At 42.1% G+C, this 13,919-nt stretch overlaps 1 protein-coding gene across 1 annotated transcript in view; it reads right to left on the reverse strand.

Annotated features, from left to right (window-relative positions):
• Positions 1-208: 208 nt before the first annotated feature.
• CEMIP2 (cell migration inducing hyaluronidase 2) overlaps positions 209-13,919 on the reverse strand; it is a 67,688-nt gene continuing 53,977 nt past the window's right edge. Inside the window, exons 19-24 of the mRNA XM_060237461.1 lie at positions 12,285-12,467; positions 11,023-11,242; positions 8,706-8,804; positions 3,392-3,540; positions 802-905; positions 209-605 (exon numbers count right to left, since the gene is read on the reverse strand). Coding sequence (XP_060093444.1) covers positions 409-605; positions 802-905; positions 3,392-3,540; positions 8,706-8,804; positions 11,023-11,242; positions 12,285-12,467 — 952 coding nt within the window. The 3' untranslated portion in view covers positions 209-408. The remainder of the gene's footprint in view (positions 606-801; positions 906-3,391; positions 3,541-8,705; positions 8,805-11,022; positions 11,243-12,284; positions 12,468-13,919) is intronic.

Below are 13,919 nucleotides of genomic sequence, written 5' to 3' on the forward strand. Positions count from 1 at the left end.
ACACATGAAAGCTTGCAAATAAAGGAAAATATTAGACAATATTTTAAAAAAATTTTCATATTCTTGTGTTTTGAGTGGAAAACACCTTGTATATTTCAAGACCTAATTATGTACTTCTGATCAACTCAGAAAACAGCTGAACCTTCCACAGTTCTCTCAGGAACACAAAAAAAAAATACCAATATCAGAAATACTTCTCTCAAAACACTTTTTTTAAAACAAATATTTTAATTCTTTAATATTTTTTACAATCCAAAGGTGCACAAAAACTGGTATTCAAGCATCAATGTAGGTGTACATCCAACCAAACAGCAAAGTGATGTACTTGGGATAATAGTACATTTTCAAATCCCAGAAAATAAATAAGTTAGTTCACATTGTCTTCAGTGCTCAACTGCACCTTAATTTTTACGGTGTTCTTATAGCCTGCTTTAAAAGTTCCAAATCTTTCCGTCGTACAGTGTTCCCTCCGGTGCAACCATATTCTTCCATTTGTAAAGGGATATATTTCTCTATCTGACCTAGGCCCTGTCCTGCAGGACTCGTAAAGAGCTTTATCCAAGATGGTTTAAAGCTTCCTTTGAAGCCCAGAAAGCTGATGCTCCCTGGAACAGAAAAAAACTTCAGAACAGAAAAACATCTTTAGTGATGAACAATATTCATATTACAAAGTTCAGTTCTCAAAATTCTACTATCAGCCAAATTTGCCTTGAAAATGATCAGGATAACAATAAAAAAAATTAGCACCAAAAATTGCTTTTAAAATTATTTCAGTGATTTTATTTTTAAAATAGAACAAACCTGTGTCCTGAAGATATGCTGGTTTTGCAGCTCCCAGAGTCATTAAGGCTTGGGAAATGTTAAGGTTTTTAATGTCCCCTCTGGAGCTTAATACAACTATTGACCTGACAGAAAGAATGAAGACGATAGATTGGTGACTGAAGACACATGCAGCAATATGATAAATTTTACAAAGCAGTGTATTGCATGTTGAAGAGTCATGACATTGTGAGAATATTCTTTGTTATATATATGAACTTCTTCTAGCAAAGGCTTTCTCTTAATGGTAAATTGGCAACGTCATAATTCATACAGCTGTGCCGTGGAGAGCCAGTTTGGTGTAGTAGTTAAGTGTGCAGACTCTTATCTGGGAGAACCGGGTTTGATTCCCCACTCCTCCACTTGCATCTGCTAGCATGGCCTTGGGTCAGTCATAGCTCTGGCAGAGGTTGTCCTTGAAAGGGCAGCTGCTGTGAGAGCCTTCTCCAGCCCCACCCACCTCACAGGGTGTCTGTTATGGGGAGGAAGGTAAAGGAGATTGTGAGCTGCTCTGAGACCCTTCGGAGTGGAGGGCGGGATATAAATCCAATATCATCTTCTTCTTCTGCAGCTTAACTGTCTAATTCTTTACAAAAGCAGAAGTGCCACTCAAAGAAATACTTGCAAAAGTATTTTGTGGAACCAGATCTTGCTGACAGGTATTCATATTATGATTTTCTATGAAACTTTCAAAATGTGTTTATTCACAAAAACAACAAAAAAGTGGTTATGAAGTCGATAAAACAGCTGTGTTTTGTTATGGTGGTGGAGAAAAATGCCACTAAGTCGTAGCCAAGGCAAGAGACATTCAGAGATGTCGTTTTCAAGGCAAGAGACATTCAGAGGTGATTTGCCATTGCATGCCTCTGCGTAACATTTTGCGTAACATTCTCCCATCCAAGTGCCAACCAGGGCCAACCCTGCTTAGAAGAAAAAGGTTGCTTTTAGTGCCCCACTTTTCTCTACCCAAAGGAATTTCAGAGCAATCACTTTCCCTTCCTCTCCCCATAAGAGACACCCTGTGAGGTAGATGGGGCTGAGAAAACTCTGAGAGAACTGTGGCTAACCCAAGGTCACTCAGCCAGCTTCATGTGAAGGAGTGGGGAATCAAACCAAGTTCTCCAAATAGAGTCTGCTGATTATAATCACTACACCACACTAGCTCTCTTAGTTTCTGAGATCTGGCAAGATCAGGCTAGCCTGGGCCTCCTCAGTCAAGGCATCTTTTGTTATAGCCAGTATTATACAAGCCCACACATTATAAACTGAAATGAATTTCTATTGAGGGAAAAACCTCGTGCTACTTAAATCCTTTATGAAACAGCATAAACTTTGGATCTTAGAAGTCTTTTTTTGCAAAGGCAACAGAGAAGACTTTTGATTCAAAATAAAGGAACAACTACTGTTTGTTACAAATTTCCTGTAACTAAGCAAGTTGAACAGCTTACCAAGTTTACCTTAGACAAGTATTCAGTTCAGGGAAATAAAAATAAAATCTTTAAGACTGTAAATCAATACCCTCCTTGGGTTTGTTATATAACAAATCTGACCTGTTTACAGAGATTTCCAAGCAGAATTAAACACCAATGGATTTAGAAGGGTATAACCTTTGTTCTGACAGGATGAGATAGGTACTTTATCCTATGTTAATGTCTATAACTTTTTTATGACTAAAATGGAGATTAATAAGGGTTTACAGTTTTATGGTTAAACACCAGAAAGTGGTAGAGCTGCATCTCTATATTCTAAGATGTTCTTTAAACTGTAATTTATTGATACAGATTATTCAACAGATGGTAGCAGAAAGTTATAATTCTCTTCACAAGAGAATTCCTAGTGTATTATAGAATACAAAACATGGAAACTGGGTTAGGAGGAATCAGCTACTAACACCACCTTCTTATGGAAGAACAAATATACAAACAGCACTCAATTCATATAGTGTTTCACTTAGTTATTCTTGCTCTGGGTTTATAAAAATGCTCTGATAATATCAGTGAATACAAGCAGGGTGGTGTGTATGCCATGTTTCCAGGACAACTCTGTCCTGGAAACATGACAGTCTCACTAAGAATCAGTTTTCTAACTCTTATGGCTGAAAACCTGATATTCAAAATACAAAGGTTGGTGAAATCTCAGAAATAACCAACAAAATTCAAAAGATAGTACACTAGTAATTTTCCCCACTCCCTTTATTTGGCTAGACAAAGCAGGATTAGGTAAAATGAGAAAATATATGCACGTGTGATTTGCATAATTTATTCATGTTGCATAATCCAGCTGTTATTTGCACAGAATTTAGATCTCTAAGAACCAGGACAGTGTACAATCCAAGAATAAAATTTACACTGATCGCTTTTATAACAGAATATAAAACTTCCTTCTGTAACTTCAAATATAAAGGGAAATGCAATGAACAAATCACAGCAAAAATGCAAGTCCCTTAAATACAGTTTTAAAAACTATTATAACAAAACACCTCTGCACATTTCAACCAAACTAGAAAAGTCTAAATGCAATGCTCACTGAAACCGCTATTAGGAAGGTGAGGGGTTTACGCTGCATCATGTACCTTTGGGGAATTCCAGTTTTTACATATTCTTCTAGTTTCTTGATATCTGGTTCAGGGAAAAATGTTTTTTTTGTTACCTGTCCAGCACAGGCATCAATGACTATGGTGAATATACCAACATCTTTGAATGAAAACTTGATGGCATTGACCTGAAATGAGAGACTTCATAAATCATACTTTCCTTTCTCTCCACAACAGTAATCTGTTGTAACTAGCAGTTCTTTCCCATTTGGCTTACAGATGGCTACAATGTGTTTCTGGCAATCAACGATTTTCTACCTGTTAGTCTTCTTCTTCAAAAACACTACTGATGGGAATTCCATGGCCTCCAAAGAACCTTGATCTGGCCTTTTTCGTGTTCACTTTACATTACAGAAATCACTAAAAAGTGTACTGTGCCAAGTCAACAACCATCTTCTGATTACCTTCATAGTAAGGTAATCATTCTTTTTCTTAGCCTTTCTAAAAGAAGACCACCACTATCTCTAGTGAAATGTCTGCTCACTTTAACTTGGTTTATTAAGGAGACTAATTATTAAAAGTAAACCCATTTGAATTCACTGGGTGAATTTCCATCATACTATGCATACTAGTTACAATGCATGCTTTATACTCAAGAGAGCTCAAGCCTCTTATAGTCCATGATAACCCATGCATTAAGCTACAGGATATAAATACTAATTAAAATTCAGATTCCCAAAGATGGTTGCATACTTTCACTCGGGGTGTGCATTTGGTTCGGCCAAACCGAACAGACCTCTGAATACCCCGATTCGGAAGCATATAGCGTCGTATACTTCCGAATCCAATTTACAGGAATTATATCAATATTCAGAAGTATTCGGAAGTCCATAGAAAAGGCGGGAAAGGAGCTTCTGCAGCCTCAGGGAAGCTGCTTGCCTCCTTTCCCACCTTTGGAAGCCTAATCCCCCAGCCATCAGCAACATTGTTGTTCTTTCATTTACTTAGGTATCCAAGTAAACATTGTTCTCTGGCCAATAACAGAGCAGTGGTATTTTTTAAAACGGCTCTGTGTAGGGCCGGAGAACCTTTTTAAAGAGTCTGCCTGGCTGGACTCCATTCCATTGCTGCTGTGTTGGTGTGTAAGAGAGATTGTGCTGCGCAGGCCCTTGGCCTCAGCTGCTGCTCCTCTCTCTCAGCTTTGCCTGACCCGCCTGGAGAAGAGAAGACATCTAAGGTAAGACAGTCTTGGGGTTCTTGTTTTTATTTTAGTTAGGATAAAAGTAAAAGGACTTTTAAAGACTCAGAGTCCCTTTACTTATCCAGATTTCGGTGGGTGGGTACTGCATAGCTTATTTGGGGTTAGGGGGGGTTCTGCTGGGGGTGGGAGGCCTGAGGTGGGGGGGTTGCCAATGCGCCTATATCTTACTTTAGTGAGAGGACTTTTAAAAGTGCAGTGTCCTTTTACTTTTCCTGATTTGGGTGGCTTGGATTTTTTGGGGTTAGGGTGAAGGTTTTTTCAGGGGGAGGGGTTGGTAAAGTTCCTGTATTGTTAAAAATCAAGTTTTTTACTGTTTTAAAAGGATTCTGTGTTTGATTAGTTGCTGCTGTTGTTCTTTTTCTCTTCTGGTTCTGGTTCTTGGGGGGGGGGGTCTGTTTGGCCTAATTTTTATTGTTATAAAGGTCAGTTTTTTAACAGTTGAGTTTGTTGGCCTTTTCTCAGTGATTTGTTTGGATCGTTGTTGGTTTTGCATCCTGTCCTGTTGTCCCTTTTTCTGGGTCTGTTTTTTTTTTGGGGGGGGGGGGTGTTGACTGATATGGCCTGAGGTCTTTTATTGTTAAAAAGGTTAATGTTTTAACAGTTGAGTTTGTTGGCCTTTTCTCAGTTGGATTTGTTTGGATCTGTTGCTGTTGGTTTTGCATCCTTCCTGTCCCATTGTCCCTTTTCCTGGCTCTGGTTTTTTTGGGGTGGGGGGGGTTAAAAGTTAAGTTTCTTTCTGTCACATTTTGGTATATTTAATTACCTCTGGTTGGTGTGAGGGGGTTGGTGCGTGGGCTAGGTCACTTTCATGTTTTTATAGTTATTTTTGGAGTCTGAGGGTGCTTTTGGTTAGGCTACGTCCATTAGATAGGCTGCCCCACTAATAAGGGTGTTTTTAGGGATTGTGCTTTTTGAAATTTAAAAAAAAATTAATCCAGTTTAGGGCTTTATCTTTTTTCAAAATTCAACTAGGCCAGATAGGGTTGCAGTGCATCTTGCTTTGAGCCACTGAAAGACGGTGCATCCTTAGATTTCCATAGGGTAAACCACAGCTTCTCTCTAGTTATAGGGGACACCCAATTTCTAGTTTGCAAGGAAATCCGATTTGTCCCAGGATCTAGTTAGGAGAAGTTTAACTAGGAGAATATAACAAGGATTGCCTTCATCTCAAGGCAGCCTTTTAAAAACTGTAGCCAGGTAGAGGCAGGATCACATAGTCTCCTAAACTTTACCAGACTACTACCCCAACCCAAAGAAGGACAGGCTAGGGACCCAAAAAAACAAACAAGTTTTGGTGGGAGTGTTTTTAAAAAGAAGTCAGGGCGCCTGTTGGTTCAGGGTAGTGAGTTAGGTTCGTAAAAAACCCCACTCTCAGTTCAGGTTGTGTGAGAGTGGCCAAGGGTGACATAAGTGACAGGCAGCAGAAGAGGGGCCCTGCAGGCAAGGCCAATGAGAAGATTAGAAGGGTGGAGGGGAGGGGGAGGACCCAGTTTCCCCCTCCACCTATGTGTAGGGCCACTCCACAGCCGCCTTCCAGCACTCCAAGGGACTATCTTTCGGAGCTCAACGAGTTGCAGGAAACATCTCCTTTGGACTACTGGGTTGCAAAGGAGGGGGTCTGGCTGGCCCTCTCCTCCATGGCCAAGGCGTTCCTCTCATGCCCAGCAACAAGCGTGCAGAGCGAGCATGTCTTTTCACATATGGGCGACATTGTCTGCCCACACTGCAATCACCTGCAACCCTGGACAGTTGAGCAGTTGGTTTTCCTGAAGGTCAACCTGCCTCTGTTCGGCTCCCCGAATGTAGACTTTGAGAGTGAATGAAGTGAGCACCTATTTGTGCCTGCATCGTCTCTTGGTCCACGCTTGGAAGATGGTTGTAGAACGCTCTCCCACTAAACATAGCCCAAAAACTCACTCACAAATTGATTGGCAGTGCACCCCCTACCCCTCATCCATTCCCAAACCAAAAGTGAATGCTGCTTTAAAATCTGAAAAAAATCCAAATTTCCCCAGTCCCCATTCACACATGCCTAATAATACTGAAAGGGCCATTGCAGCCCTCAACTGTAACTGATAGCACCCACAGCCCAGACAGGATATCCCAGTTTTTTTTTTTTCAGGGGCAGGAGGAAGAAAGAGGGAGGTGCCAGTGATGATGACTGGCAGCCAGCAGCCATACCAATGCTGAGGTCCCTCTAATGGGACAGTGATAGCTGGTGTGTTGCTGCTGAACTGAGAGAGAAGGAATGGTTCCCTTCCTCTCGCACAATCTGAGGCCCTCCCAGTGATCTTCCTCATTTGAGATGCAACTCTGGCTCGCCTCCTTGTGGTGCACCCTGGGTAACGCAAAAGAGCCTGGACCAGCCAACCATCCATCACTCAAGGTAAGTCTAAATGCTTCTTGCTTTGTGTCAGATACAGAATGATGTGGAGCTAGGTGTGGTCCACCGCTTCTGTTGTTTGAAAGTTGTGTTGTTTGGGGCAGGGCTGGAGAGCTGGCACCTGTAGATTGCGTGTTCTGTGGCAGAGAAGCTGGCATCTGGGTGAGAGTCCCAGAACCAGCATGCTTGTTGTGCTTGGCCAGCTCTCCCTGTGTTGTTTGGGGCAGGGCTGGAAAGCTGGCATCTGTAGATTGCGCGCTCTGTGGCAGGAAAGCTGGCAGCTGGGTGAGAGACCCAGAACCAGCATGTTTGTTGTGCTTGGCCAGCTCTCCCCGCATTGTTTGGGGCAAGGCTGGAGAGACCCAGAACCAGCATGCCTGTTGTGCTTGGCCAGCTCTCCCCGCGTTGTTTGGGGCAGGGCTGGAGAGCTGGCATCTGGGTTTGCTGCAGCCAGGTCTGCAGAGCAGACCTTGAGCAGATTGTGTTTTGTGTGGCAGTGATGTTGGCAACTGCGTTTATATTGGTTCCAGACCAGCAGGGTTCATTGAGTAGATAGCTGGATGTAGTGCATTTGGATCCTACAGAGATTCTCTGGTGTGAAGTTAGGTTTGGCTTTGGGTGCCCCAGGAATTGGATCCCCTGGTCCAATTTGTTTTGGCCTTATGGGTTTTGTGTGGGACAGTGCCCTGAAGCTGCACAGCAGTTTGGGGGGCTCTCTTCAAAACCCCCTGCTCCCCAGAGCCACTTTTCCCACAATAATTACAGTGGGGGAAATGGCTCTAATAGATTTTTTCTCACCATTGGGAACAGTGTTCCTTTTGGGGTGCCCATACATGGATGCAGTCTTTTTGGGCCAGGGGGGTTGCATGTGGGGGAGTCCCCTGAAGCTGCCCTGCAGTTTTGGGGCCTCTTCCTCAACCCCCCCCTCTGGCCAGAGCCACTTTCCCCACAGCAATTATAGTGGAGGAAGTGGCTAATTGGACTTTCCCCAGCATTGGTGGCAATGGGCCTTTTGGGGAGCCCAAAGACAGGGACCCCCTGGCCCAATCTTTTTGGGACTTGGGGGTTTTGTAGAGGAGAGTCCCCTGCAGGTTCCCTGCAGTTTTGGGGACTCTCCCTCAAACCCCCTGCCCTCCCAGTAGCCTCTGATTATGTCCTATGTTGCCATTGATTTCAATGGCCCATAGGTGCCCCCTGGAATGGGAACCCCTGGCCCAATCTTTTTGAGACTTGGGGGGTTCGTAGGGAAGAGTCTCCTGCGGGTTCCCTGCAGTTTTGGGGGCTCTCCCTCAAACCCCTTCCCCTCCAGGAAGCTTCCAATATACCCTATTTTGCCATTGATTTCAATAGCCCATAGGGTATAATGGGGCCGTATATTCGGAAATAGCCATATACCAGTATTTCGAAATATACAGTATTCCGAATATTTTGGCCCCATATATTTCCGAATCCGATTATTTCCAAATTATTTTTTTCTACAACCCTAACTTTCACTTCCTAGCCTCATATCTGGTGTCCAAATGGAAAAGTTGCAGCAGACCAAGAACTAATGTTATGTTACTATATTAAACCTCTACATCAGAACATCAACATGACAATATTGCTTTACTTTTATAGCACACAAGGGTGGTGTCTCACATAACGTGGATTAGTATCATCATATGAAGTTAAATTGAAGCCAACAAAAAGATTACACAAAAAATACTCACTGAAATAGAAGATTCTTTGTTCCTTTGCATCTCTTCTTTGCTCAAGGTCTGAATTTCCACAAGGAGGTAGGTTTTATGAGGATGACGGGTAAATACCATCTGACCAATAAAAACATAAGTAAAAGTAGTAAGAAATCTGTACAATTAGTCTAAAACAAGAAGGTAATTTAAACTATTATTCTGAAGAAGTTTTATAATCAAGTGGAAAAGCATGTATTACCGAACATTATAAAACAAAAAACAAAGATTACTGTCTGGTCAAAGAACACACAATTTTTTTTTCTATGGAAAGATATAAGGGTCTATTTGAGGTTCAGTAAACTGCCTCTTTTCCTTAAAAACTTTATTTACCTCTTATTTTCTGGGACAGTACAGAGTTATTGATCAAACTAACTCTATTGGTAGGATCTGACATTGGCCAGTTCTACTGAACATCAAATGCAATCTTTAAATTAATCCCAATAATATCAGAGGGATGAAAGTAAACAATTACATGCTCAAACCTTATGAATTTCAATAATACCAAAGTAAACTTATTATCTAGTATTATGCCCATTATTTGCTATGCATATTCTCATGACAGAACGCAGTGGTGCATCTGTAAATTCTCCAAATGCCACACACTGGCATGCCTTACTAAATAACTATTTTGAGGTTAACTATAAATGGTTTTACACAATAGTCTGGATATAAAACTATGAGATTTATGCCAAATAACTACATGGAAAATTTTTAACATTTTACATTTAACGTATACAAAGAAGGGGACAACTAATGGCTATTTTTTCCGATGTTTGCTAGGAAAGTGATACTTATGTGTTTTATTGCTCATTTTGGGTAGGTAGAATTTTGACCACATGGTAGGAATTAATACAATCATACTAAACTTCAGCATTCATTTCTAAGAATTGAAACCAGTAAGTGGGGAGGGGCTGCAGTTTGGTGGTAGAACTGCTTGGCATGCAGAAAGTCCTAGGTTCAGTCTCCAGCATCTCTATTTGAAAGGACCAGGAGGTGAGGTGAAAGACCTCTGCCTGAGATCCTGGGAAGTTGCTGCCAGTCTTAGATAATACTGAAGAAGTGGTTCAGTGTTTGGGGTGTAATTGAACCAAATCCTGAAGCAACCCAAAAGGGCCCCACCCAAACTGAACCGGTAGATTCAGTTCCCCCTTTTCCCCAGCCACAGTAAGCAGTGGGTAGGAAAAAGGAGTGAGGACTGCCTTGGAAGAGACTTTTCTTCTACCTTTCTCTCAGTAATGGCTCCCTGGGGCCAGAAGAAAGAGAGAGGAGAATGCTCAGGAAGGATTAAATAGCTTAACAGCTGGGTGAGTCCACCAGCCAACCGTTAGGTTTAAATGTTTGGCAGAATTTAGCCCGTCAGTTTCATTCCCTGCCCCCTTATGGGGAGGTGAGCAAAACTGAATTTTGGTTCATGAACTAGTTCATGCCTATCCCTAATGTAGTCCAGTGGTTTCCTTGGGTTTCTTCTCTCACTTCTTTCCCCTCTGGCCTCTTCAATACATTTTTATCCCACCCTTCTTCCAAGGACCTCAGGCAGTGCACAAGTTCTCCTGTGTCATTTTTCATTCACCTTGAAAGATAAGGCTGAGACACCTCCAGTGGGGGAGGGCCCCCAGTGCCCACCCAAATGCAAACACCACCTCCCCCCACTTGACCTCCCTGCAGCACAGGGAAACTGAGCAGGACCGAATGGCCCAGTTTGAGGAGCCCTCCATGCAAACATCCACACCACTCGACTTTCCTGCAGTGTGGGGAAGCTGAGCAGGGCCAGATAGCCCTGTTTACACGGAGGTGCAAATGCCTACCCCCTGCTTGACCTCCCTATGGCACAGGGAAGCCAAACAGGGCCTGATGGCCCTGTTTGCACAGAGGGCTTCTCTTGAGGAGCCCACTGTGCAAAGCCCCCCCTCGACTTTTCCACGGTTCAAGAAAGTCTCAGGTGGGGAAAGAGGCAGCGTGGGGCCTTGCTCTCAGGCTGCCTCCCCTGCCCATCTCGGGCGGGGGAAAAATGCTGCAGGCTGAGGGAGCTCCTAGCGGCACCCCGTAGACCATGCTGTGCCCAAGGCAGCCGCCTACATGGCCTACTCCCACGTGCCGGCCTTCTGTACCACACTGGCTTTCCATGTACTGTTCCCCTGTCCACTAGACAATTATGCCACCTTATTTTTCTTCCATTAAATCCTGCCCTATTCAACTGTTTCTGCAAGTATTTTCATAATCAAGTTGGAAAATCTTGGACAACTACAGGAGCATAACATTAATCATTCATAGTTTCAGTTCTGTGTTCTTTTCTCACTTGAGCTGCACCACATTTTTGACAGGAAACTGTAGCTTTTGTGGGCATTCTCTTCACAACAGTTGGCTGCTGAGCATACTTTGGATAAGTGTTCATCAAGCAGCTACTGACAGCTGTTGACTGGAAGTTAGCTTGAATCTTGATTCTTTCACATCCCTGAGATGAACAGTAACTATGGCCATCCCTGTAATATTTGGCACGAAGAAACAGAAACAGCAGCCTGCAGATGAACACATATGTGAGGGAGTAAAAAAACAGTATGAATTATTGCACAACCAGCTATGGAGGTACTGTAATTTATTTCACACAATTCTTCATTAAACATTGTTTTCTATAATATTGTTTAAAATCTCTTCACTTTTTAAATATTCCATACTTAACATATGTAAACAAGCACTCTGCTAATAAAGTAACATGCCAACCACAAGAGTACTACCAACACAGATACTTTGCCATTACTGGATGAATGACCCAAATACTAAAAGTTGGAAACACAGACCCCAGTAGCCCCCCACCCGCCAAAATAAAAAATATGCTTGGCAGTTTGCCCAATAATCCCTGGACGGTTCTATATTAGTACTGTATCAATCATAATGACTGTGCTTTACCCCTCCCCTCAGGTGTCAGTAAAGTTTGTAGAAGTTATCAGAGTAGCAGGATCCAGTGTGGCTTGCAAGTGTGCCATAACAATGTGCTGAACGTAAGAAAAAAAGAACCCTCTGATCTGGAAGCACCTTTAGGAGTCAACCTCAAACTTTAATTGTAAGGGGTAAAACAGTAAGCCACCATCTCTTCTCTTCCAGCAAACAGTTCAATGACCTCCAGCCATACCAATTCACTTTGTAGGTGCCCATCCACACTGTCATTTATCTTTCCCATCAAATACAAGCAATTTTTTTAGCAAGCAAAGCTCTGAATTTTCAGAACTCTGAAAAAGGTCTGCGCAGAATACCATAATTTAATATGGTTAAAAAATTACATGAACAGAACTCAGAATAGCCTACATTAAGGTAAGCTTTGGCAAAATTACAACACAATAAGTCACTCCATTTATAAAGAGAAGTAACAAAGATCCCCTATTACACTCAAGGTACAATTCCTGTCTTCAAAGCTGGGGCAACCAGTTATAAATCTTACAAGGTTTAATTTTTAAAAATTAAACTGACTGTCCATAGGCAGCACACAAAATTAAATAAATTGTATAAAATGTATAAAAATGAGTTTTAAAAATTAAATATTCTTTGGATATGCTGAAAATCTACCCAGTGCTGTTATCAAAGTAGAACGTTTTCTCTGTTTGCCTCTTCTGCAATTCTGCCATTGAAGAAACAGGTATGTAGTCTTCCACACTATAGTAAGCGGATGCCTGCCTTTGGAATACATCAAAGGTAACTTGAAAAGAGGTATCTGGTGGGTAACAGATGCCTACCCGAATCCAGTCATTCCTAGAAGCAGAACAAGACAATATTTATGTCACTGTCTACAGTTGTTAATCATGCTTATTTAACATTATCCTGTTACAATGTAAACATGCCAAACACAACAAAACTGACTGCAACCACCCTCAGATCCCTGCAAGGAAATGGTTGCTTCTTTGTATCCTGTGTTCTGGATGGGGCTGCTGTTCCCTTAAAGGAGCAGGGTCACAGCTTGAGTGCTCCTGGACTCAGGCCTCCTGTTGAATAAACAGGTAGGTGGCAGTGGAGGTTCCACCTGGTGAGCCTACTGCAGCCCTTCCTGGACATATTGCATTACTGTAATATGGTCTATATGGGGCTGTCCTTGAAGACTGTTTGGAAGCTACATTTGGTGCAGAACACTGTGGCCAGAGTGTTGACTGGAGTGGGTTGTAGGGACCATATCACTCCACTCTTGTTTCACCTACACTGGCTTCCAATTTGTTTCCAGCTCAATTCAAGGTGCTGGTATTTAAAACCCTGTATGGCCAGGGACCAACAAACCTTAAGGACCACTTTCTCTCATATGAATGTACCCACTCATTCTAGTCATCCTTGGAGGCTCTGCTCCAGTTGCCACTGACATCTGAGGCCAGACAGGTGGTGACCTACAAAAGGGCCTTCCTGGTTGTGGCACCAAAACTTTGAAACTCCCTCCCCAGAAAGACTTTGTGGAACTCCCTTCCCAGAAAGAACCTGTGAACAAAAAAGCAAGGACCCTTTTTGTTTCATCTGTCATTTCCCAAATAACAAGTTTGCCCTCTTTCTAGTGTTGTCTAGATCCAGTTGGGCAGCCATGTTGGTCTGAAGCAGTAGAACAAAGCAGGAGTCAAGTATCACCTTTAAGACCAACAAACTTTTACCAGAATGTAAGCTTTCATGTGCATGCACACTTCTTCAGAAGTACAGTAAGCAGAACTACATATAGCTAGTGGGGTTTAGAATGGAAAGTGGTACAAAGTTAAAATCCAATAGCAGAATAGTAAAATTAACTAATTCAGAAAACCCTTGATCTGAGTTGCATTAGCGTGTGAAACCAATAAAACAGTAACAGGTCAGAATGTGAGAATGTCTGTTAATTATTCTATTGCTAATAAGTCTGGGTCAAACTGAGGGCGTTTCTTTCCCAGAAGTTTTGGACAGTAAAAAAGTTTGTTTGTCTTAAAGGTGATACTTGACTCCCGCTTTGTTCTAGTGTTGCTGTTTACGTGTTTTAATTGAGTTTTGTATTTTTAACTGTATTAAATTGTTTAAATGCTTTAATGGTTTTATGGTCACAACCTTGTGGACCCTCTGACTGGGTAGAAAGGAGGCACAAAAATGTTTTAAGTAAATAATAACATAAACTGGGAATAACACAACTGGCTATGACTGAATAAAACAGGTCTCACAGCAAGCTCCCCTAAACCAAGGTCTTGCAATACTCTGTCTGTGAAGCCA

Source organism: Heteronotia binoei, chromosome 4 (genome assembly GCF_032191835.1).
Source record: "Heteronotia binoei isolate CCM8104 ecotype False Entrance Well chromosome 4, APGP_CSIRO_Hbin_v1, whole genome shotgun sequence".
Classification (NCBI taxonomy): domain Eukaryota; kingdom Metazoa; phylum Chordata; class Lepidosauria; order Squamata; family Gekkonidae; genus Heteronotia; species Heteronotia binoei.